The sequence below is a fragment of the Dromiciops gliroides genome, chromosome 2 (genome assembly GCF_019393635.1).
Source record: "Dromiciops gliroides isolate mDroGli1 chromosome 2, mDroGli1.pri, whole genome shotgun sequence".
In the NCBI taxonomy this organism is placed as follows: Eukaryota; Metazoa; Chordata; class Mammalia; order Microbiotheria; family Microbiotheriidae; genus Dromiciops; species Dromiciops gliroides.
The window spans coordinates 236621896-236648707 of NC_057862.1; the positions used below are offsets into that span (position 1 = coordinate 236621896).

The window sequence follows — 26812 nt, forward strand, 5'->3', positions numbered from 1 at the left end:
TCATTCTACAGTTGAGCCCCAAACAAGGAGGAAGCATGGTGTTTCAATGCCAGGGGTCTTGACTTTGCAATCAAAGGGCCTGGCTTTGAATCCATGCTCTGCTTATTATGTGTGATCTTGGATTTTTTTCTTCCTTTTATACTGGACAAGATGCTCTCTCTCTCTCTCTCTCTCTCTCTGACCCATGAGAAGCAAAATTGGGTGAAGAGGTCTGGAAATTGCAGGCTTGGGGGATATTTTTATTCTTCCAAATCAGTGGCCCTGACGTAGTTAAGTAACCCAGGCAGGTCGTATGGAACACGTTTTCCCCCTTGAGGACATGGGTGTTAGCTCGGAAACTGTCCTGAGTGGCAGCTGGGGAGGCCCACTTAGCCAAAATGAACATGGCAGAATGATACTTTACATGGAACTACCACGTATTAATTACAAATAGTCATATCAAGGAGCAGCTAGGTGAAGCAGTGAATAGAGCACCAGCCCTGGATTCAGGAGGACCTGAGTTCAAATCCAGCCTCAGACACTTGACACTAGCTGTGTGACCCTGGGCAATTCACTTAACCCCAATTGCCTCACAAAAAAAAAAAAAATTTAAGTCATAACAGCAGCCACTTGATCAATGAGGATAATCCAGGAAACCTCTTTCTGTATTAGCAGCTAAGGCTGCCCTCCAGGATACTGTTTGAAAGCAGGTTATAGCCTTAAAGGGGTCTCATGGAGCTCCTACTGTTAATTATACTGTGCTTCTGCTACAACCGACCTGCTAGGGGGCCAGGCTCTAAGCGTTAAACTTCAGGAGGAAGGATGTTTATTTCTAAGAGCTATTTTAACCCCACCATCCAAGAGTGTCTCTCAGCCTCTTGTGAATAGCAAGCAGAGAGTGGTTCAACACATAATTAAGGGATATGTGGTCCACTACACAGGTTGCTACTCCACACTTGAATCTAGGTTAGGCAAAGGGTGACTAAGAAAAAGCAGCAAATGCCTTTTTATTTATTTTTTTTAAGTGGGGGCAATGAGGGTTAATCGACTTGCCCAGGGTCACACAGTAAGTGTCAAGTGTCTGAGGCCAGATTTGAACTCAGGTACTCCTGAATCCAGGGTCGGTGCTTTATCCACTGTGCCACCTAGCTGCCCCAGAACATGCCTTTTTGAGAAGTAGAGATATGAAGGCAGTGGAGAGGAAGCTCTGGGACCGAAGGGCATGGCATTCAAGGCTGAGTTCCTTTTCTTCTGTGGGCAGCCAGTAGCACAGCTCTTTTCTGGCCAATTTGAATCCTGTGGTCCAAAGCCATGAGACAGGTCCTAAGAGCTAAGGGTTTTTGTAAAAGCTATTAAGTAGCCTGTCCTTTATCTCTAGATAGGCGGCCAGAAGCCAAGACACGGTTTGAGAACATTTCCCCTTTAATTTCATTTAAAATTGGTTTCTTTAAATATTTTAATGACAAGTTCTGTATATTGGAGATAGAGTAGTAGACACTGCAGGCACTCAGTACTGGATTCCACCCTCCTCCCCCCTCTCAGGCTGGGCCCTAATAAATGGCCCCCATGGTTCCAGCAGCTTCAGAACTGAGTATATTTGGATATATATTGATGGATTTCCAGTAGCCCTCACAACAGGAAGTATGCACTGAAACATTTTCCAAGGGACCCCAATGATTTTGCCCACCACTACTGGGCAGTACTTTAATGATTACTCCAGGCGGTTCATTATCTTACACTAACGACTCACAGCTGGCTTCTCACTAAGGTGGAGAACTTCAGGAAGTGCACTATCCTCATCTTGGCCTGTGTTGATGCACAGGGGAGCCAGTTGCTTTCTCTCCCCTGCCAGCCCAACAAGTACAAGCAAGAACAGAACTGGTCATGCTTAGTACCCTCATCTGTCCGCTTAGGGCGGGAAGACCAATTTGAACTTCAAATATAAGTCCAGAAAAACAATGGGCAGCAACATTTTACTAGACTTTCCATCCCTCTCTACCAATTCTACCTCTATTGGGTCCAAGATCCAACTGCCCCACTTCCGCCCAAGAATGAAGATGGTTCTAAATGCAGCCCCTTTGCTGGTATGATTGCTAGGAACTTATAAAGAAAGGCAGGTGAGCACAGCAGGACTGTGCATGGTTGTGCAGAGACGGGCCTCCCAGAGGATAAGACCCATGGTCTAAGTGCAAAACTGATGCCCTCTCACCTCAGGAGACAAGAGTACCTCAAGCTGAAGTCTTTTGAGCCAGCTCACTTCCTCTAACCTCAGGCCACCTGGGCTGTGCTTCCCGAAGAGGTAGAACAGGCATTTTAAAGCCAACCAAGGCTACCTAAGTAGGAAGGTGTCCTTTAAGAAACAAAGCAGCACCTCTTCCCCTGTAGTTGAGTAAAGAAACTTTGCACAGGGCCCAGAGTTGGAAAGATCAGAGCCAGGGCTACAGCTTCATGACGCTGGGGGCCAGGATCTTCCTCCTATGCTGCTGAGGATGTTGGATTTTTGAAAACTGGGCAGGTGTAAGACAGAGGAGTTACAATATCTCTAGTGGTTTCTCTATTATGCTGCCATAGGGAAAAAGCAAAATCATCTCTGGGGAGGATGCGTGGGAGAAAGGCTAGGATATTAATGAGGCTCCATCAATACTCTCTCTCTCTCCCTCCTTTGATCATAATAACGAAGTAAGAGCATTTGTGTTAAGACAAAGGCAGTGGAGAGAGGGATGGGAACGCCCGAAAAGGAGCTGTAGCTGCTGGTTACCTGGTGCTCTGGCCTCCCTTAAGCCAGCAGCACATGGGGCTGTCTCCCACCCAGCTGACCCAGGTACACAGGAGGGGGTAGGGGAAGACTGGTTTTCAGTCTCTGTGAGTTGGAGCTTTAGGGAGTGTGATTTTTCCCTAAAGGTCAAGTAGCAGGACACGAGGATCCTCCACAGCTGCTTTGATTTTTCGAAGGAAAGTCACTGCCTCTCTGCCATCAATCAGCCGGTGGTCATAAGTCAGTGCTACATACATCATGGGCCGCACCTCCACCTACAGAGGAGAGACAGAGGGACACTCTTTTCTGTGCTGCACAGGACATGAGGAAGAAACAGACCAGAAGACCAGTTCTAACGGCAGTGCCCTCCAGAATCTTGCTTTCTGTGCAGTTGGGGATCTTTCTACATCAAGCCAGGCTGCTAAGGGAAACCCCACTCAGTGACTGTTCTTTGACAAAGAATGTCAAAATCTTCACCTATTCTTCTCTCCTAGAATTCTCCTGCAGGCCGGAGGAGTGTGTTGTGCAGCCAGGGAATCCTGAACACTGCTTTCTTAAGGCTTTCTTCTTGCTCATCTTAGAGCACCCTTAGGTACTCTCTCCTTTCCCTTCCGCTTAACTAAACCCTACCCAGATTTCAAGGCAGCTCACAATCTATCTCCTACATTAAGCTTTTCCCAATCTAAGACAACCCCAATGATCTCCTATGGCACACAATTTCATCAAGTCATTTTCTCTTTTACAGGTTCCCAATTTCAGGTTCTTATCTCTCGACTATGCTGTCAGTAGCCTCCTTGTGACAGGGGATTCTGTCCACTTCTGAACCACCAGTGTCTGGCACATTACTAAGTATAGAGTAAAATTCAAATACCTTTTGGCTGATCTTAGATGAAAAAGCATAACTTCCACCATAGTTCCTGGAACTATGCAAGGGAATTGCTTCCTGGGCCTGTGGTGAAGGTTCTACAAAGCTCTATCAGTAGAGCTGAATTAGACAAAGGCTGGATGGATATTCCCTCTAACTCAGAAGGTTCTACTAAACAAGTCACCCCCTGCAACTAGTCTTTATGGTATAGGACAAACGATATCACCATAAGACCTCACATTATAGCAGTTCCTACCTTGCCTCCAACAGCAACAGGCCTATCAAAAATGCCGTGCATGCCCAAGATGGCTGACTGAGGGGGGTTAATGATGGGGGTCCCAAAGAGGGAGCCAAAGACTCCTCCATTACTGATTGTGAAAGTGCCACCATCCATATCTTCTATGGCAAGCTCATTCTTTCGGGCCTGAAAAAGACAAGTTTCAAAACCCATTCAGATTGTGCCTCCCCACAAGCTGAACAAATAAAATCTGGGTCGTTTTACTGGGGGGTTCAACCATGTTCTAATCAGACATTGAGGACCTGGTTCAATTTCTAAGTTCTTCAACTGAGATGAACTTTAAAAAAAGCAGAGGCTCAGAATGAAGAGGTTCACTTAGAAGTTCAAACTAAAGATGCCTCATGACAAGAGACTCCTCTGCCTTTGAACCCCACCCCCTCCCCTTCCACTCTATCTTTAGGTTGCCAGAAGACCAGCTTTGGCTCCTGGTCTTACCAATGAACACAGACAAGCAAAGGCTGGGGGGTGGGGGTCTTCAGCTTTTGCTTCCCTCCCTCTTAACTTTCCCCAGTAATCTGTGTTTTCATTTCTTCATTCAACATTACCTTCTCTCCCAGCTCAGCTATGGTTCTTTCGATGTCTGCAAAATTCATAGTTTCCACATTCCTAATAACTGGTACCACAAGTCCCTGCAGGGAATGAAGCAATGGTTTACAGAGTGAATAAAAATGTATTCTTTGTACTTATAGACCTTTATATAACACCTTTCCTCTGAGGAGCAGGAGATATTTTTATAAGGCTAATTCGTTAAAATTACCGGAAAAAACCTTTTAGAGATAGGAAAATTAGACAACAAAGTTTGAGGGCTTATTCAAATGGACCAGAATTCTCAACCTACTTCTACTGATTCCAAAGAGGCCAACAGAGTATTAAATGATGCACTGTTTCACTATTATCTGTAGCATATGGAAATTCAGATGCGTAGGGAGATTAGGCCTGATATGAAAAGGCAGACTCTTTTTTTTTTTTTTTGCAGGGCAATGAGGGTTAAGTGACTTGCCCAGCATCACACAAGTAGTTAAGTATCAAATGTCTGAGGCTGCACTTGAACTCAGGTCTTCCTGAATCCAGGGCCAGTGCTTTATCCACTGCGCCACCTAGCTGCCCTAAAAAGGGCAGACTCTAAAAAAGGACAATATAGGCTTCCTTATACCAGGTCTCCTTGACCTCTCAAATTCTGCCCCCCACCAAAGAAAAAGAAAAGGAAAGAAGGAAAGAAAGAAGGAAAGAGGGAAGGGAAGGTAGAAAAGAAAAGAGAGAAAAGACCATTTCCAAAGCAAACCTCAGAGGCAATGTTGTGGCCCCTAATACAGTAAACCCAATTTACATACCCGTGGAGTGGCCACAGCAACACTGATGTCAATATAATCCCTATACAGCACCTCTTTGGTTGTGTCATCAATCACTGTGAGACAAAAAGTAAAGGTTATTTATACACACTCCCCAGAGCAGAGGGGTGGAGTGGGGATAAGGGAATGTTTGTAGGGCAAAGCTGATTTTTTTCTCCCTTCTTACTCCAATTAGTCATCACTATTCCATTTCTTCGGTCCCAACACTAACTTTTTTCCAGCATCATCCAACATTCCCTTAATACACTGCCTAGCACACAGTAGGTACTCAATAAACTTTTCAAACATTTTGTGATTCTTCATTTTAGCAAAGGAGTACGAGCAGTATCTTTTAGTTTAAGAAGGAAAGAATATGTCCTTCCTGACCTGAACAAGAGCAAGAAGACAGCTTCTCCAGATTTCAAAATAAGAAGGAATGAAGAGTTTACCAGATGAAAGCCAAATCCACTGTCTTTTTTGCTCATGAGCAGTGAGAGGAAGTCAAATGAATGCCTAGTCCTAAATGGTTCAGTGGATAGAATGCCAGGCCTGGAGTAAGGAAGACTCATCTCCCTGAGTTCAAATCTGACCTCAGATTTGAACTGTGACCCTAGGCAAGTCACTTAACCCTTGTTTGTCTCAGTTTCCTCATCTGTAAAATGATATGGAAAAGGAAATAGAAAACCACTCCAGTATTTTTTGCCAGGAAAATCCCAAATAGGGTCATGAAGAGTCAGTCATAAAGAGCTGGACAAGACTGAACAAAAAAGGGCACTTACAAACATAGGTAGAAGAACCGAAAGGTCAAGCTCTTGGAGGGGAGACTATTTTTCATTTCTCTTTGAATCTCTAATACCTACACCAGTGGAAAATTTGGGGGTGCCCATCAATTGAGGAATGGCTGAAGGGAATGGCGAAGGAAACAAGCACTTATATGGTGTGCCTACTATACACCACTATACTACTAGCTACACTACTATACTACTAAAACACTGGACTAAGTGTTGATCCTCACAACAACCCAGTGAGTTAGGCATTGTTATTACCCCATTTTACAGGTGAGAAAAGTAAGGCAGACAGAGGTCAAATGACCTGCCCAAAGTCAAAGGAAAAGGAAAAGGACCTACATATGCAAAAATATGGATAGGAGTACTTCCTCAATTGAGGAATGGCTGAAGCGGGGATAGAAAAGGAAGTGTTTGAGGTCAAATTTGAACTCAAGTCTTTCTGACCCCAGGTCCAGGGCTCTTTCCACTGCACCATCCTGCTGCCTGAACAAATTATGGTATAGCAATACAATAGAATATTATTACATCATAAAAAATGAAGAGACTCAGAAAAACCTGGAAAGATTGGAGTGAAATGCAGAGCAAAGTGAGCAGAGCCAGAAACAATTTATATAAGGACTACAACACTGTAAAGAAAAACTGGGAAAGATTTACATATTTTGATCAGTGCAATTGCTAACCATGACTGCAGAAGACTGATGATGAAAAACACTATCTACTTCATGATTTAGAGGTGGTGGAGTCAAGAAGGGTAAGATATACATTTTCAGATACATATCTTGCTTGATTATGACTGTTACAAAGAGAGGTTATTTTTGTTTTACTGGAAGAGGAGATGGGGTGAGAAAGAGTGAAGGCTCGCCCCCAAAGAAAGAGGTCATTGGAGCACATATTTTTTGTAAAAAATGTACACAACAGAAGATAGACTCTGATGGAGATAAAAACTAGACAGCTTTGGAACATGCTGAATTTATTACATGCTTTTTTAAAAAATTGAGCTTTTTGTAATAGAGATTTGCAGTTTTGCATACAATTATTTTTTGGGGTTTATTTTACTAGAAATGTTCATGTTAATTTGTCTGTCAAGTTCAGAAAAATAAAAAGTAAAATCTAAAAAATTGTTTCATTAAAAAAAATTGCATGGACTATTCCTCTCAAGGTTATCTACAGTTCTTTGAGAACTTTGAGTTCTTGGCTCCACTGATGAGTGTTAAATGAATCTTTGACTTAACACCATCAATCAGGAGGAAGAAAGGTATCTAAATGAGTGACTTCTTGAATCAAGATTTCTAAGGTGAAAATAAAAACAAGGTTTGATTCCATTAAAGACTTGACGAAAGATTCAAGTCCAAAAGCCAGAAGCAGCACAAAGACACCTCCCAGTAAATTCATTCCTCCAAGCTCAAAGGTTGCTATGGAACATGCGTCATGTACAGAGGTCACTTTTTTAGATAACACTGAGGGTGAGCAAAGGATGCCCTTATGAGCTTCCTGCCCGCATATGATAACCTGGGCATGAACAAGACCTCCCAAGAGGCAGATGGTAGAGCAGTGGATAAGTCACTTGGTCTAGAGTCAGGAAAATCTGAGTTCGAATTTGCCCTAAAAGACACTTGCTAGCTATATAACCCTGGGAGAGTCATTTAACCTTTGCCCCAGTTTCCTCAACTATAAAATGGGGATAATAGTACCTATTGTGCAAAGATGTTATGAGGATCAAATGAGATAATATTTATAAAAGTGCTATATAAATGTTTATTCCCTTCTTTCCACCTCCCCACAAGAATTGCTGGCTGCCAAACCATCTCTAAAGTTTTCCTTTGGAAATGAAAAACATGTTCTCTGACAAATGGGAGAACTGACAAGTAGATTGAAACATATTATGCTACTGATTTGAGAAGCTAAAAATGAGCGATAATGAGGAAGCTCTTATATAAAACATTTACTTTTCTATGCCAGTAAATCAAAAGGCTTCTTAGTTTTGGGATAGCCATCCCGCGTGTACCTGTGTATCCTGGCCCAAGTGAACTCACCTGCATTCACCACCGGCTGTTCCTGTAAGGCAAAGGCAGAGGCCTTCACAAATGCTGACATGAAGCCTAGTTTCAGGTTGTGTTTTTTCAGAAAACTCTCTTTGTGTCGGGCCCGCATCTCCTGGATGTTACTGCAAAAACACATTGTAAACAAAAGAGAAGGATCATGTGCTGACTTTTCCATGTTTCTAACTTCATGAAAAGATTAACATATATTAACCTCTCCTCCAGTGCCTTGCTGTGCCATCAGGCTGATCCTAGATTCCCTGAGTCAAGAGGAGCATGAGGTAGGAAAGCTTTGGCCATGGGCCTCATAACTATCATTACTATCATCCAAGGACCAGCCTAACTAAATTCAGAATGTTGGCCACTAGGTTAGTCTAGTTCAGGCCACAGTGACTCATGAAACCATCTACCAAGGCATGGCGGGTTTATAATGTTCACTGATGAGGGCACCGATCCTCTGAAGGTCTCCCACAAGTTTTCTTCCTTTCTTTTTTTTAACTGTCCCAATTTTTCTTTTTTTAAAATATATTTAAGTTTCAAATTGTTTCCCTTCTTGCATCCCTCCCAACCCTGCATTAAAGAACGCCAGCATTTGACACACACATATATATATACATATATATGTATGTGAAACTATCCAATACATAATTATATTTGTCAGTTCTTTCTCTCCCATCATTTTTTCAAATCACTGTATAGCTTAGCTTTTCATGGGCAGAGAACACAAAAGATCATATACGTTTGTCTGCTAAGGACCCAGGTAGAAAAAGAAGTTTTGTTGGAAAAATTTTTTTCAAGGACCCCAAGACTAGGGCTTGATTTACATCTGTTCTGTTCCTTGTTCCTTTTTTGGCTAGGGCATCAATTCACCAAGTGGAAAACTTGAGCACATAGGCCCCTGAGTGAACAAATTCATTCAAGACCCTGCAAACTGCACCCAAAGCAGACCATGATCAAGCTTAGGGTGGCTATTACTAGAATGCCTTTTTCAAATAGTTCCTAAGGGATTGGGAATTTGAATGTTGCATAAATATTAAGAGTAAAGTAGTTCTCATGTCATGTTGAACACAAATAAATGTTCTCCACCTTTTCAGGTTTACTGGTGCCAGAAAAGAGGCATGAAATTTAAGAAACGGGCTTAGTCTCATACAAAGCTTGGGATTTTGTTTTAGCCTTTCCCTTCTACTAAGGAAAGCAGAACTTTCTGATAAGACTCTGGAAAGCCATAGGACCCTATCCACCACCCCTCCTTCCCTTTCCCCCAGCACTACAGAGTCTGGGAAATGGTTTTCCCCCTAATTTTATCATTGAGATATCTGTATTTATCGGAATAGATTCCTGTAATGGAAATTGAATTTAGGTCTGTCTCAGTCCCAAAGCTTAGTTCTCCCTATGTAATACTCCTAATATAATATTGAAGTGAAAGATAAGATATGACACAACTTTAACTCTCCCCTCCAGACCTTTTTGTCTTTGAAAAAGGAAGTTTTCCTAAGGGGGCTGATTGGGTTTACAATGTTTTCCTGGGCCTAACCTTATTTACTGCTAGGATTACCACCCTAAAGACATTACTGGTTCCCAAGACACAAGAGCCACAGAAGAGGAAAAGAGAAGTGATAAACATCTTTGCTCTCAAAACTACCCAAATTCTATTGCCTTGGTCATTAAGGAGTTTCTATTTCTGAGTCCTGACCCTTGGTAACAGAGGCTGAGGCAACTAGGGAGAGGAGGTGGTCTCAGAGAAGCCCCTTTTGAGTGAGGCAATGGCATAAACACTAAGGGCAATCAAACCAAACCAGATTACTAGATGTACTGAGACCCCAGGTCATTGTAAAGTGACACCTCGATTAGCTACTGAAAAGAGCTGGAGATCCTGCATTTCCCCTTCTGTTTTGTCAACTCTATCTTTCACAGCCACAAATATTTACATGTTTTGTCTTAAGGAATTGGGTAGAATTTCAAAGTACAATTCAATTTATGTACAATTTAGCCTTAATGCACTGTAATACAAGCTGTTTTCCCTCCTAATCCATTACCACAAGGTCCTTCCCTGCATCAAATGAACAGGAGAACATTCTTTTAGCTTCTAAGATGGAAAAAACCCTCAGGCCCTGCTTCAACTTCTAGCCATTAGATGTCTACAGGAACCTTGAATAGATGATAAGCACACATTAGGAAAAGGGACACACTAGGGTATCTTAACACTGAAAGTGCCTGAACACACACCATGGATATTTATCCATAAACTCCCTCTCTCCCTCAAAATCAAATTCCTTTCTGAAAAGCTGAATAATCCCCCTCCCCCCTTTACTGACAAAAGGAAAGCACAGTCCTTATTAGGAGCAGAGAAGCGGTGCTGATAAGCAGATCTCTCACAATCCTGAAGGGCAGGACAACTTTTAATTTATCGAGAGTCAAGGATTCACGTATAGGAACCAACAGCGTCAGTCCCGAATTTAGTAATAATTTTATTAGGAAACACAATTCTATGTCCTATTTGGTAAAGTCTCTAGCCCATTTTAGAGGAAACAGAACAGAAAGGGTCATGCTTTTTGGCCTGTATAAACCACTATTAGTAGACTGGGCACAGAAATAGGAAAGAGCTTAACTCAGGAAGGAAGTAGAATACTGGTTCCAAGATATGTCTTTTACTAACAATTACTTTATGGAACGACAGGATGTTAGATCTAAAGGGACTGTTCACTAGGTCTGGTATCAACAGAGTGTGCTGATACAGGGAATGCTGGCCACATTTTATTAGGAATGGACTGAAGATCGACCCAGGGGAACACAAATACTAATAGTCATATATTCTGGTTTGAAAGAAAGCAATGGTAGGAGCTTTTCCAGGAGCTGAATCTATTCCAGGTTCCTCATTTTATATATAAAGAAAACAACCTGAGGAGGTGACATGATCTATTCAAGGTCACATAGTTAGAGAGGAGAGATTGATAGGTTCAATTAGGTGGCAAAGTGAAGAAAGTGCTGAGCCTGGAGTCAGGAATACCTGAGTTCAAATCTGATCTCGGACACTTAGTAGCTGTGTGACCCTGGGCAAATCACAGAACTGTTTACCTTAGTTTCCTTATCCATAAAATGAGCTAGAGAAAGAAATGGCAAACCACTCTAGTATCTTTGCCAAGAAAACCCCAAATGGGGTCAAAGAGTCAGACACAACTCAACAACAACAACAACAGGCCTTATGAGTCCCAATTTAGTGTTCTTTTCACTTTACAACACAACCTCAGTGTAGAAATGGCATAATAAGCTAGTAACTCAGCCTCCTTCTCTCTGCTCAAATACACCTGCCACTATGAAAGACACTTAAAGATTACTGGCCCATCTGATCTTCAAACTGAAGAGTCAATTAGAAAAGGAAACAATCCACCGTTGGCTAAAAGAAACCTATTCTTCCTGATATCAATATTGGAATCTCTCCTAAGTGCAGGACAATGACCATTGTTTCTACATTCTCCAGATACGTAGAGATGGGGTTACAGTTCCCACCTCATATCAATCTCGTTGAAAGTGGTCAGCATTGCACATGTATTTTGGGCCTCCTTTAGACGTTGAGCAATACGTTGTCGCATCCTGTTCATTTTCACCTAAAACAGAAAAGAGGGTGAGCCTAGAAAACCCTGGACTCTTGAGATCAACTCTGATCCCAGTTTAGCTCAAAGCAGGATCAGCACCGGAAGGCACAGGGCTGAAGAAACCAGTAGGAGGGTGTGATTCTACACAATAGGGGCTCTACTCTGCCCTTTTCAGTGGTGGTATTTTAAAAAGATAAGGAAGCCTTACTTGCTTAGATTCACCTTTAAGTGTTTTCTGGCTCTGGGGCCCAGGAAATGGTTTGATTTTAAAATCAAACCTGAGTCATGCACAAGACCAACTACTTGTGGAGAGAAGACATGCAAAGGAAATCAAACATCAGTACTTCTGAAGTGGCAGTTTTTCTAGATGGTGCTGCCTTGTCAGGCAAGAAAACCCATACTCTTGCCCACACTTGAGGTTTTTGTCCTAGCTGACAGCAGCAGCAGCAACAATTTATTGAATAGTGTGTTGGACATCCCTGCTTGGTAGTACTCCTTAAGGTCATCTCTTTCAAGCGTCCAAGTCAACACTTCTAGAGGCCTTGCAAAGGATCACTCACAATGGGCATGTTTTAGATAATTTCAATTTACTCGTAGGGACTGGGCCTTTGACTTCATTCATACCAACAAAGGCAGACCTTTCTCTGTTACACACAGTCTTGGGAGCTGCATAGGGCAGCCATGTCTAACTCAAATAGAAAAGGGATCACGTTAGAAAACCACATACTATCATTATCTCTATTCTACTGTATTTTTATTATGTTAAATATTTCCTAAATACATTTTAATAAAGTTCTGCTAGAGAATGTTGCAGAATGTTTTGACACCTCTGGCCCAGAGCACTGAGAGGTTGTGTCTTACTTAGGGTCACACAGTCAGTAAGGTCAGAGGTCAGACTGGATCCCAGGAGCCCAGTCTTCCTGGCTTTGAAGCCAGCTCTCTATCTGCTAGGTTAGGCTGCCTCATAATATATGAATAGCAGTCTTTGGGGTGCTTTGCAATTTATAAAATGGTTTTTTTCTCATAACACATATATAAACCTTGTTCTAACTTCTGTAGAAGAGAAAGCAGATTCAGATAAGAGTGACTTGCCCCAAGTCACCTTTATTAAGTGCTGGGAATAGGGTTAGAATCCAGGTCCTTCTGTTTCCAAGTCCATTTTTTTCCTACCATACATGCTACCTCTTAAGGGACTGGTTATGGGCCAAGGCTGGGCAGGGGGAGTAGTTAGAGATTTACAAGGCCAAATTAACTTCACACTTGTAACTGGCTGCAAGGCTGATTGCTCCTGTGCTCCTCAGCCAGTGTTTATAACCCTAAATAATTCCTTCCATGCCTCCCCCTTGGTTTCTTCATCCCTAGAAAGCCAGTAGACTAGCATTTCTTAAGGCTCCTGAGACATGGTGAAAACTAAACACGTTCTGTCAGCTTCTCACTGAGCTGGCTCACCACCCCACATCAATCTTTGGTCTGGGAATTTTAACTATTTTGAGGAGTTATGAGCTCTGGAAATATAAATGAAGCCTACACAAACATAAGTCCAGCCTTTGGGAAGACACAACCAAGGGGACAAATTGTGGGCAGGAGTTTCCTGAGGCAGGTTGTTGATTTGGTTGTAGCCGTCTGGAAGCCGTTACTGCCATGCCCCACCCCTGCTCAGTAGTGCCCTTATCACCCTAAACCTTCATTCATCCTCAGCAGCTTACCCTATGTTCTGAACGCGCACCTTTGCCAGCTCCTGGCTCTGCTGCTGAAATAGCAGCAGAGGGTTTTACAGCAGACACTGGAAATGGAGAAAAGGTACAAATATATCAGGAAGGGAAATGATTTCTGCTGCTGCCTCTTCTGTGCTTCACAGCATCAAGCTGACTACAGGTGCTTAGCCAAAGTACACAAGGATTCTGCCCAAAACTGCAGTGAAGGATCCAATCAGGACTAACTGACAGAAAGACCATTCAGAAGTAAGGAACCTTTGCAGACTTGGAAGGAGCAGTTACCAAAAGGGACACATGGAACTTGATGAACCACCCCTGCATCTATTTCCATGGGAATAAGGAGTTGCTTACCAGGTTTGGTATCAACAGGTTGTGATGACACAGGGGGCACTGGGGGCATCTGAGTGGGTATAGATGCAGCAAGTGGGGGAGGTGGAGGAGCTGCTACAGAATCTGGTTTAGGGGCTGCAGCAGAGGGAGCTTCAGCTGGTTTGGCTTTAGCAGGAGCAGCTAAAAAAAAAAAGTCTTCATTACACATATATACAAAAACTGAATGACATGGGCATCAAAAAAGAAAGCCACAAACAGAACATGCTGTCCTAAATTCTATTTTCAATCAATCACTCTTTACTGAGGGCTTCTAGGTGTCAGGTACTATAGTAGGTGGAGACACAAAGAAGTTTGAGAGACATCCCAGCCTGTAACAATCCCTCTACACATTCAAAATCAGATTACAGCTCTATGTGGTTATAGCTCCTTCCTAGGAAAATGCATTTAAAAAATTAAAATCCCTCCTTCTTAGGGCAGCTGAAGACCTGAGTTCAAATCTAGCCTCAGACATTTAATTAGCTGTGTGACCTTGAGTAAGTCACTTGACTTCTGTCTCCCTCAGTTTCCTCATCAGTAAAATGGGCATGATAATAGCACCCACTTCACAGGGTGGTTGTGAGGATGAAATGAAGTAATAATTGTAAAGCCTTAGCAGAGCGCCTGGCTCACTATAGTACAGTAAATGCTATATAAACATTAGCTATTGTTACTTTTATTAGGTGGCACAGAGGATGGAACCACTGGGCCTGAAGTCAGGAAGACACAAGTTCAAATATAACTTAAGACACTTACTAGCTTTGTGACCTCGGGCAAGTTACTTGATCTCGGTCTGCCTCTACTGTAAAAATGAGGATAACAGCACCTACCTCACAGGTTTGTTATGAGGATCAAATGAGAGAATATCTGTAATGCGCTTAGCATAGTGCCTTACATGAAACTTCTAGCCAAAGAAGGGATTCAAGTTAGAACAGTACCAATATAAACTATCCCCAAAGTCACTAATGTTCTCATTCATTGACTGCATGTCATTTGCTATCTCTGAAAAGGGATAGCAAGTTTCTTTATAAAGTAGAGTACAAGCACTTCACCTACTCTACAGTGTCCCTCATATAATGGTGAGGAAAAAAATTTTAAACAGGCCCCCAAAACTTTACATTAGACATTAAGGCAAATTCTTCTCCATTTGGAAGCCTGTTCTTTGACTACAGAATATAAGAGGTTAGCACCTCAAATTCCTCAAAAGGTGCTTTTTTATCTTTCTACCATACTCTGCCTCCCTCCTCCCTCTCCATCTTCAGGTATCAAGTCTTGGTTTAATAATGACCCCCAATCTCAAATGGTTTCAATTCTCTATTCTTCTCAATGGTTCTTATAGTCTTAGGCCTTTAATAAAGAACCAGAATAGAATTTAGGTTTTCTTCTATGTAATCTCTTTATTAGGCATGAAGCCTAAACTCTATTAATTAGGGTTATATGACAGACCAAATTACTAATGCTTTTAACCAGAGTAGATGACAGAACAACTGCTAGGTCTGATTGGATGATTGAAAAATGACTTCCACATGTACTCTGCTAGCAAAGCACCTAGGTTTATCAGCTACATAGTTTCAATAACTAGTGCCATCTTTCTGATGCCTGTCTATAACTTTTATGGCCTAAATCAGACTCTTACGAACAAGCTTTTAAAAAGATTTATAGGATCACAGAGTTAGAACTAGAAGGGACCACAGAGGTCATCTAGACAAGCCCTATCATTTTAGAGGTGAGGAAACTGAAGCCCAAATAAGTGAAGTCATTTGCTCAATGGCCACAAAAGCAGTGGCAGAGCTAGGATTTTAACTTGGGTCCTCTGGTTCCAAACTGTTCCACTTGTCAGTGGACTAAGTTCCTATATTGTCCAATTGATATTGATAGCTTTCTATTTACTTGCAAAGCAGAGATGCCTGGCATACCCGGGGCCTGTTTTGGCCACTTCCCACTGTCTTTTTGATGATACCACTCAGGTATCTCTAGGAAGTTTTCCAGAATTCTATCATTACCAGTTCATAATGTCAAAGCTACTTTTTCTTGTTACCGTAAGTGTCATGTCCACCAAAAAGAGGAGAGGCACTCTATCACATTCTCTATCTTCAAAATGTAATGATTCTTGCATAAAATAAGATGGATGAAGAATAAACTGTGACATGCTCTGAACTCCTGGACCGAGACACTCTACAAAGTGCTACTTCCCACCTTGGGCCATCCTTTTTACTCTCTCCTGAAGGGATATAAGGTGCAAAATGAGAAATGTGTACAGGCACAGAGAGGGCACTTCTACTTCCTGACCATTCGTTATCTATCAGAGGCACTTCAAGTTCACACTGAACAAATACTGTCACTCTTACTCCCTCACCTAAGGTAGCTGGAGTGCCAAGGAGTTCTTATGAGGTGGAAGGGAATCAGTACTTTATTCTCAGTGCCATCTCCAAGGTGGTGTGTTGGAGACCATGACAACAGGAGCTTCTTCCTTACCGCCAGTTTTCCTGAGAGTGAACAGAGGGGTTCCTCCTTCCACTTTCCCTCCATCAGGTACCAGGAGGGCTTCAATCACTCCATTTGCCGGTGATGGAACCTGCACAGATGTCTGGAAAAGGGAGGGGGAAAAGACAATTTTTATTCAGTACTAGAATCAAGTTAATGGTATAGACAACAGCAAGCACAACACATAAAGGAGGCAAGACACCCACTTTTCCTTACAAAGCAGTAACAAATCCAGAGTATATTCAACAGAAAATATAATGAAGGAATCGGCACTTTCAGCTCTTATTCATCATTATAACAGGCACTGCAGATACAGAAACAAAATCCAAATTTCCCCTGACTTCAAAGAACTGTTGGAATAGGAGGGGAGACAACAAATGCATACAAACAGTAAAATACAAAAAATATACTAAAGGGGGCAGCTAGATGGCGCAGTGGATAGAGCACTGGCCTTGGAGTCAGGAGTACCTGAGTTCAAATCCAGCCTCAGACACTTAACACTTACTAGCTGTGTGACCCTGGGCAAGTCACTTAACCCCAATTGCCTCACTAAAAAACAAAAACAAAACAAAACAAAAAAATATATACTAAAAGTTTAGGGAGCTTGGGCATTAATAACTGAGAAGGATCAGGAGAGTATTTACAGGAAGTTCAGGATTCTAAATGTGCAGGTAAGTGGGGCATACATTCTATCTAGCTTTGAGGAAAAAATTACACAAAGGTATTTCAACAGGAATGGGAATCCCCTGTACAGGGAACACCTGAGCAGGCATGAGAGTGCTTACAGGACAGTTCTGTACAAAGTATAGTAATGTGGGCTGGAGCCAGATAGGAAGGTCTCTAAAAGCGGAATCTGCTGTCTTGCCTATGGGAATTGGGAGCTACTGGTGGGCTTTTGGAACAGAGAAAGGCTTTAAGATCAATTTGGCAGCTGGCTAGGCCTATACCAAGAAAAACAAAAGCTATAGAACCACACAGACAAGATACTCCTTTTAAAGAATACCCAACAGTTTATGTGATAAGTCAAAACAAGCCTTTAAAGATTTCCATCTTTAATACTGAGACCTTCTAAGCACTGTTTGTTTGGGTTTTTTTTTGGCGGGGCAATGGGGGTTAAGTGACTCGCCCAGGGTCACACAGCTAATAAGTGTCAAGTGTCTGAGGCCAGATTGGAACTCAGGTACTCCTGAATCCAGGGCCGGTCTTTATCCACTGCACCACCTAGCCACCCCCTTCTAAGCACTGTTAAAGTTTGAAGGCCCAGACTGTGAAAAACAAAAAACAAAACACACAAAACAAAACAACCCAATATCTATTCACAAACTCAACTATGCCATTAACAGTACCTTGGCTACTTTTTATCTCCTCTTTCAGTGACCTAAGAAACCAAGGGAAAGTCAATAAAGAGACCCAACACACACTAAACTTACCTTGTCTGTTTCAATTTCACAAACCACTTCATCTTCTGAAACTGTGTCTCCAACAGCTGAAAAACAAGCACTTTTCTGTCAGAGGGAAAACTCTTGATTGTAGGAGGAAAATTTTAAAAGCATGTGTTTGACAAAGTCATTTTCTGAAAAGACCTGGAGAAAATATATAGTAGACACAGGATCCTACTGACCAAGACATGTTTATAGTTACTCTATTAACTTTTACTTGAAAAAGTATTTGCTATATGATACTTAGACATAAATATGGAATAAAAAGGAGAGTATCAAATCTTACCTTTCTCCCACCTGACATCCCCCTCTGTGACAGACTCTGCAAATGCTGGCGTCTTGACTGTAATAACATCATTCTCTAAATAAGGAGGGAAAAAAGTCACCTGTATAGCTAGCTGTCTTTTACTACTATTTGGTTTATCTTTTCACTCAAATTCCTCTCCCAATAGGGCAAGGAACTCAGTTTAACTCACAAGTACTTACTGCACACTGCTGTAGTTCTGAAGAATCGAACATTCAAGACAGAGTCATTTACACTACAAGAAAAAAAAAAACACCAACAAACATAAAATAATTAACTCCTTTAACTGTTTTCCTCTTTTTTTGTTTTTTCTTTTCTTTTGGTAAGAGCATGTGCTCTCCCTCATAGTCAAAAGTCCACCCCAAAAGAATTTTGTTTTATGTGCTGTAACAGTATTCAATATGTATTAATAGTAATAATAATAATAATAATAATAATAATAATAATGTAAAGAAACTAGGTTGGTTTTATTTTTTCAAGTGTCAGGCTAAACATTTGAGGCTCTGAGGCCACACCAAAAGAATCAAGTTCTTTTCTTTACTTTTAGATTTAAATTTCCTCTCAACTAAATAAATTCAAGTACTATTTGTTACATGCTTACATATGGCAGCATACCAGATACTATGGAATTCCTACCCTCAAACTTACAAAATGAATTCAGATAAGGCAGGTTACATTAAACTTATAAATCTTTAAAAGATAACGTGTTCCACTAAAGAGGTCATGGAACTTTTTTTTTTTTATGACATGACAACCTCTCTCTGTAGTTTCACATTTTATTTCAAATATCAGTACTCTGTCATTCAACAATAGCAGACTGATTAGGTCCTTAACACTTGGGATGATCCTAGATGTAGTAAATCTTTCCTGGAAAACTGGTTGGAAAGCAGCTGTAACAGGTTACTTGCCAAATTTCCTCTTACCAGAACCCTCAAAGCATTCAGGTACAAAGGGAAGAGGGGGAGAGAGGAAAGGACCAGTATTTATAACTAAGGGTTAATCCAAGAACTCATCTGGGTAATCTTTCTCCAAGCTCTGCATGTGGGAACATAATATGTAATACTCTTTGACCTTTCAGAATTCTAGAGTGCCAAAGATTAGTGCAGTACTCAGCTTGCACTATACTTTCTATAAATTGTGTTCAAAGAAACCAGATTGGTGGTCTTGCTCTTTTTTTTTTTAGTGAGGCAATTGGGGTTAAGTGACTTGCCCAGGGTCACACAGCTAGTAAGTGTTAAGTGTCTGAGGCTGGATTTGAACTCCGGTCCTCCTGACGCCAGGCCCGGTGCTCTATCCACTGCGCCATGTAGCTGCCCCTGGTCTTGCTCTTTTTTTTTTTTTTTTGAGGGGCAATGGGGGTTAAGTGACTTGCCAAGGGTCACACAGCTAGTAAGTATCCACTGCGCCACCTAGCTGCCCCCAGTCTTGCTCTTTTAAAGAAGAGACTGGACAACTGAGTCTTAGGAGGCTTAACTGAAGCCTTTTTAAAAAAAAAAAGTTTATTCCTCCATATCATTTTACCTTTAAGGGAAGAAAGCTATCTTCAATCCCAACCCTTCTCAGAAACATCACTGCTGGCTATGAGGAGATTATGGTAAATAACTTTTCATATCCTTATGTGAGGTATATTGGCAGAATGCATTCAAATAAAAATGGACATTATTAAATTGGGTTTGATTTTTTTTTTTAAAGTTGGACTAGATATCTAATAGGCAGGGTGATCCTAAAGATGCTAGCAGACTCGGACAAAACCAGGAAGGAGCTTAACTTTATAATAACTGAGAGCATTTTCTTTGGTACAGTTACTCCTAAAAGGAGGCAAACAACTTTTTCCAAAAAGGTAAGCTATATTAAAATGTAAGCTCTTTTTCGGGTAGGGGCTGTCTTTTCCTTTACTTTTTTTTGTATGCCCAGTGCTTAACACACTGCCTGTCACATAGTGAACATCCTTGTTGGCTGCCTGCTTGCCTTTATACAAGCTGGAATACACTTCCTCCTCATCTTATAGAACCCTCAGTTTCTATAATACATTGTGCATATACACATAATATAGTTTTACACTTCAAGCTACCAACAAGAATAATGCTAAGCAAGAAAGTCTAAGCAACAGTTATGATTTCTGTGCCTAAAGGCCAGAAATCCAAAGCCTTCCTAGATATCCTAGGATATCCACACTTCCCACGTAACACTTACACAATCTTTTTACTGTAAAGGTAAGCTGGTCCCTGGCACAGGGAGATACCTACAAGAAAAATTAAAGAAAAAATTAACTAAAAATCTCAGCTATTGCTTTATCACCTACTCCAATCCCTAAAACAGGGTATAGGATAAGCTTCAACCAAGAGTACATAACATTTTAAAGCCCCATAAGAGGCCTGGGTCCCTATTCCCTTGGGGATAAGCAGGCAATTTCTCCACTTATCTGATTCAAACCCCATTATCCTTTTTTCTACCACTTTTGTTTAGCTGCTCTCAACAAGGCAAGAACAAGTCTTTTGGGGAGAAATCCAAGCTATCAACAAACTTATGAAAAAATGCTCCAAATCACAAATAAGTAATGAAATACAAATTAAAGCAGCTTTGAGGTTCTACCTCACACCTATCAGATTGGGAAAGATGACAAAAAAGGATAATGTTGGAGAGGCTTTGGGAAAAACAGGAAAACTCATGAACACGTTAGTGAGCTGTGAACTGGTCTGGCCTTTCTGAAAAACCATTTAGAGCTATGGCCAACATGTCATTAAACTGTGCATACCTGTGGACTCAATGATATCACTACTAGGTCTATAACCCAGGGAGAGCAAAGAAAGAAGAAAAAGATCCATGTGGACAAAATTATTTACAGCAGCTCTTTTTGTAATAGCAAACAACTGGAAAGTAAAGAGGTGCTCATCTATTGGGAAATGACTAAACAGATTATGGCATGTGGATATAATAGAACACCACTATGCTATAAGAAATGACAAAAAGGATGCTTTCAGAGAGAAACCTAGGAAGGTCTATAGGAACTGATGCAGAGAGAAGTGAGAAGAACCAGAACAATTTATCCAACAAAAACAACAATGTAAAGACAGGCAGCTCTGAAAGACTTAAGAACTCTGATTAATGCAAAGGCTAACTACAACTTTAGAGGACTGATAATGAAACATTGCTTGACTGAGAGATGAACTCAAGATTCAGAATAAGGTACGCATTTGCAGACAGACAATGGAGGATTTATTTTCAACTATGAATATTTGTTACAAGAGCTTCCCCCATCTCCTCACACCAGAAATGGGAAGGATAAGCAGTGTGAAGAGGGATTGGGTAGCCAAAAAAAAAAAAAAAAAAAAAAAAGGAAAAGAAAAAGGGGTATTGAGGCATCATTTTTTTTAATGCAAAGGGAACAAAAGGAAAGCCATAAAAAAAAAACACACAAAGAAGCAGAAGTTTTGAAAGCTACAAGTTGAACTTATATAAATATGCAAGTTATATAACTTACATAAGTATAAACTTTTTAAAAAGTAAGCTGTATGCAATATAAATCTTCAGTTTCATGCAATTTATATGAAACTACCTGTCTTATTTGGTGTTTCTGTTTAGAATATAAAGAAAACAACAAAAGAGAATAATCTTTTCTGTATCCCTAAATTTTTCTATAGTGCAATCCATTTTTGCCACTGATACTATATATTATAATGAAGTGTCAACAAACTATTGACAACCAACTACTTGAAAATTTGTTCAAAATTACTAATAATAAAAGAAATGATAATTAAAACAACTCTAAGCTACCACATTGCATCCATCAAAACAGCAAAGATGATAAAAGATGACAAAACTCAAGGTGGGTGGTAGAAAAATCTAACATATTGCTGGAGGAGTTGTGAATTAATATGACTATGCAAAAAAGCAATAAAGAATTATGTAATAAAAATCACAAAATATTCATACCCTTTCACCTAGAAATTTTACTTTTAGGTTTATGTCCTAAGGAGGTAAGCAAAAAGGACCCAATTGTATAAAAATATTCACAGCTGTATAAAAATATTCATAGCAGCATTTTTCCTTTTTTTTTCAAGAAATTCTGAACTCAACAGCAAAAAAGATGAGTATTCCCATATACAAAGTAGAACAGAAAGTGAATTGTACATAAAGATGAAAGTATGTATTACAAAGAGGTTTTCTTTTAAGTCTAATAAATTCAACATGTTATTTTCAAACTGTTGTACTTATGTGTTTCCTACTGACCTTAGTTCTGCTCTCTGTTCACTTTTATAATGCTGATGACCCATTTTTCTTTTTTTTTTTTCCCAGTCTGGTATTACCCTCTCCTTTCCCTTAATCCCCCCAAAAAAGTGAGAGAAAAATAAAATCTCCACTTCAGATATGTATGGACAAGCAAAACAAATCCCCACACAGGCCATGTTTGAAAATGAATGTTTCATTCTGCATGCTTGAGTTCATCACATCAGAAGTTAGGTAATGTGTTTCAGCAGCATTCTTTTTTAAAATTTTATTTTATTTTCTGTTCCAAATTCTCTCCACCCATTGAGAAGGAAAAAACAGCTATTACAAAAATGGATTGTCATGCAAAACAAATTCCAGAGTTAGCCTTGGCCAAAAAGAAAGAAATAGGTTTCTATCTGCACTCTTGAGTCCATCAGCTTTCTATACAGAAGTGGTTAGGGCTGTGTTTCATGAGTTCTTCAGAATTGTGGTTGGTCACTGTTTTGGTCAGTTAATAAGTCTTTCAAAATTGATCATCTTTCCAATATTGTTATTATTGTATAAAGTGTTCTGCTGACCTCACTTTGTATCATGATATTCATACAAGTCTTCCCAGCTTTTTCTAAAACCATGCCCTTGAGCAAGTATTGCTGGGTCAAACAGTATGATAGGGCAGCTAGGTGGTGCAGTGGATAGAGCACTGGCCCTGGATTCAGGAGTACCTGAGTTCAAATCCAGCCTCAGACACTTGACACTTACTAGCTGTGTAACCTTGGGCAAGTCACTTAACCCCAATTGCCTTGCCAAAAAAAAATTATATAAATTTTTTTTAATTGCTTAAACAATATGGTAGCTTTTTGAGCATAACTCTGAACTGCTTACCAGAAGGGCTGGAGTAATTCACAGATCTACCAACAGTACATTACTATATCTTTTTTTGCACAGTCCCTCCAGCATGTCATTTTCCTTTTTCATCATCTTAGTCAATCTGATAGGTTCGAGGTGGTACCTCAGTTAAAATTTGTATTTTCTAATTATATGTGATTTAGAGCATTTGTTTGCGAGACTATCAATAGCCCGAATTTCTTTCCTTGAAACTTCCTATTCATACTCTATGACCTTTTACCAACTGGGGAATGGTTCTTTTTCTTGTAAATTTGACTTAGTTCCCTATATATCTTAGACATGAAATCTTTTTCAGAGATCCACAAAGTGAGGCAGATTAAAAAAAAAAAAGCAGAACCAAAAGAACAACATATACTAAGGAACTAAGTAAAGGAAGGTAACAGCAAACAGAAGAAATGGTTTTGCCTTAAACAAGTGACAGTACATGGGTCTTCATATCTTTGATCAAATCAGCAAATAATAGAAAGATACAGATATATGTGCCATTATTCCAAACGATTTTCTTATGTTTTGGTGTTGTGGTGGTTGTTTTTCATTGTTCTTTGTTTTATTCTATGGGATTTTTTTTGGGGGGGAGGGAGAAACTTTTTGAAGAGTAGAGATATTTTGTTCCAAAGTTGTCCTTTCACTGACATATTACTCTTATGTTGTATCATTTAGTCTATCCCGGTTTTCAGTCTATTAACATTTTATTTACTGTCTTGGTTGAGAAGACCTTATAATGGGAAGTCTTCAACTTAAGCTGACTCTCCACAAATTCTACAAGAGGGTAGTTAACTCGGCTATCTCCTATAGATACAGATTCCATAAGACTACATTCTCTATAATAGCAAATCCTAGAACAGCTTGAATGATTTAAGGAGTATGGTATGGTGGAGAAAAAATGCTGGATTTATGTATGATCCTAATGCCATCACTTCCTTTGAAACCTTCTGGAGTTAGCCTGAAAGAACCCACAGTGACCCCAGATGTATTTCCAATCCATTCCACAAATCCTTGCACTTCAGTATTGCATTTTCCAATTTAAAATAGAGGGAATGTTTACTGACAAAAGTTTTCAATGAGTTCGTGTGAAAAACTGCTCGTGTATCGTTACACCTAACATTTAAAAGTACCTGGACTCACAACCAGAAAACTGTTATGAGGAAGGGCAAAACTTACCAGGTAAGGAACGCCTCCCTAAAGGGCAGTTCCCCTGTTGAGAAAGAAAGCATTACCGGTTATGTCCCGAAAATGAAGACAGGAAAAATTCCCCTCTCCCCACCAAAAGACACACAAACAACTCAACTATTCCAGTGCTGGGAAAAATGAGGAAACTGACAAAGGCCCGGTGTGCGAAGCGTTTAAAGTGGCAAGGATGGAGACCAGACCTGTGATTTCACTCGTACGGGAAGCTCCCTTACAAAAGTCCAGTTTGCCCCTTCTCTGCGGGCACAGGAGCCCAGGGTCACAGAGCCAGCGCACATCAGAGAAGGGACTTGAACCACGGTTCTCCTAGCAGCAGCTCTATATTCACTGTACCCCTACCACCTTTTTCCCACAAGTGGCCTTTTCCAAAATTTAATTAAAAAAAAAAATCCTTCATTGCCACAATAAAAGGCCTCCTTACGGAAGTGGCTGACCCTTGCCCGTCCCGGCTTCGGTGCTAAGGACTCTTACCCCCTCCCGTCTCCCCCCGCCCCGCCTCCGGCCCTAAACACCTTGCTTGGGTTTTTACTTCTCTGCATCCTCCCGGGATGGAACCCTCGGGGGCGTGGAGTGTCAGGAGCCGGGAACAGCCCGGCCGCCCCCGCCCTGTCCCAGGGGCATTCAGATTAGCCCAACCAGGACCGGAGCGCGGACCTTTGGTCCTCTCCGGCTAGTGGGAGCGGCTGTCTTTGTAAAGGTCACGAGCAGGACGAGCAGCCTGACCTCGGCACCGACCCTGCGCCTCCCGGAGCCCCACGGGGGCTACCGCCCGGGGCTCAACGGCAGAAGGAGGGCACAGAAGGAGGCCAGGCCTGGGGCTCCGCAGAGCCCCAAGCCCGCCCAAGGGGCGGAGACAGGAGAGGGGGATACAGGGCCCCGCGCCCCGCCTGACTCCTCTCCGGCCCGGGGGACGGACGGCTCGGAGCCCCAGCCCCGGCCTCTCCCGCGGCCTCCTCGTCCCGGTGCCCTTGGTGCTCGGGGCAGCCCCGCCCCGCCCTGCCCTCCAGCCTTCGTGGGTCTGCCCGGGCCCTTCGTTTGCGGTCTCGGCTCCGGCTCGCACCCAACCCGGTTCTTACCTTCTGGAAGGCGGAGAGCGAGCGGCTGAACGCCCGGGACACGCAGCGCGAACGGGACAGCATCGCGATCCGGGTAAAGGAGCCTAGGGCGGGCGGACACCGGATATAGGGCCCGGCAACAGCCGGAAGCGCGGTGGACGATGCCACGCGAGCGGGAAGGAGGGGAAGCCAAGGTTATACCATTGCACCTCTTCGAGGGGGAAGGCCTAGAGACAGAGGCCGAGCCTGGGGCTGCACCTAAGGATCCTCGGCCCTCGAACAAACTTAAGGGCCTTCTCTTAGATCCAGCAACTGAAGGCGGGCACCATTCCTTATTTGCTTTTTAATTTCTCTAGGTACCTGGCACATTTTGCGCTGCAAATAGTAGGCTCTTAATAAATGTTTTGTGGATAACTAACATAAATGAATGGCCAAGATTTGCTACAGTATCATGAGCATCCTCTAACAGTGATACAATCTCAGCATAATTGCCTGAATAAATCATGCTCTCTTTCATCTCCTGGTTTCACAGGTTAACAAATCCTTTTTTGTCTTGACTTTTAAAGCATTTGAAATGTTGACTATCCACCCATCCATCCATCTATCCATCCATCCATCCATCCATCCATCCATCCATTCCCCTCTTGGAAAGCTTTTCTCCACTGGCCTCTATACTAGCGCATTAGTATATTCTGCTTTTCTTCTCTGGAGGTCATTTCTGTCTACTTCACCGGCTCTACTTTCTCTTCTTACCCCTAAAAGCGGATGCTGATCTTTTCTTTCTTTCTTAGCTACCTCCTTGGTAAGAAAGACTTCCAAATCTATATCTCCAGCCCTAACTTCTCTCTTAATCTTCAGCTTCACAATTCCAGTTCCCTAGTTAACTTCAGGATATCTTACTATGTGGGAGGTTGAGGGAAGGAAGGTATTGTGACGGTGGAAGAGGAGGAACTGTACCAATGACAAGTGATGGAGGCATTCGACTTTAAATTTGCTCTAAGACCAGCCTTTCTCCTCTCCTCGACTTGCCTGTTTATGTTGTCATTCTTCCAGTCACTCATATTCAGAACCTCGGAGTCTATCTTTTTAAAATTATTATTATTATTTTGCGGGGCAATGAGGGTTAAGTGACTTTCCCAGGGTCATACAGCTAGTTAAGTGTCAATCGTCTGAGGCTGCATTTGAACTCAGGTCCCCTGAATCCAGGGCCGGTGCTTTATCCACTGAGCCACCTAGCTGCCCCCCTTGGAGTCTATCCTGACTGTTATTTACCTTCCTTCATCTCATCTCTCCACTTTCATGTCTTCCACTCACATTCATTTAAATTACCAAGTTTTGCTCATTCTTTCTAATAATGTCTCACCTGTTCTTCATTCACATTACCACCACTGGTTTAAACTATTGCAACAGTTGCCTTTCTAGTTTCCCTGCCACCAGGTTTTTTGTTTGGGGTTTTTTGATCAGCCAATGAGTCAACAACCAGCACTTACTAAGTACTGGG

The 26812-nt window shown here is 41.5% G+C and overlaps 1 protein-coding gene across 1 annotated transcript; it reads right to left on the reverse strand.

Annotated features, from left to right (window-relative positions):
• Positions 1-1383: 1383 nt before the first annotated feature.
• DLST (dihydrolipoamide S-succinyltransferase) lies at positions 1384-25455 on the reverse strand. The gene is made up of 15 exons (XM_043983622.1): positions 25333-25455; positions 24230-24263; positions 20147-20195; positions 18136-18188; positions 17936-18010; positions 17641-17696; positions 16202-16313; positions 13712-13870; positions 13352-13428; positions 11560-11657; positions 8047-8177; positions 5229-5302; positions 4443-4526; positions 3856-4023; positions 1384-3009 (listed from the first exon to the last, which is right to left on the reverse strand). Exons 1-15 carry the CDS (start codon positions 25393-25395, stop codon positions 2875-2877), a joined length of 1368 nt encoding a protein of 455 aa, XP_043839557.1. The 5' UTR covers positions 25396-25455; the 3' UTR covers positions 1384-2874.
• Between the last annotated feature and the right edge of the window lie 1357 nt (positions 25456-26812).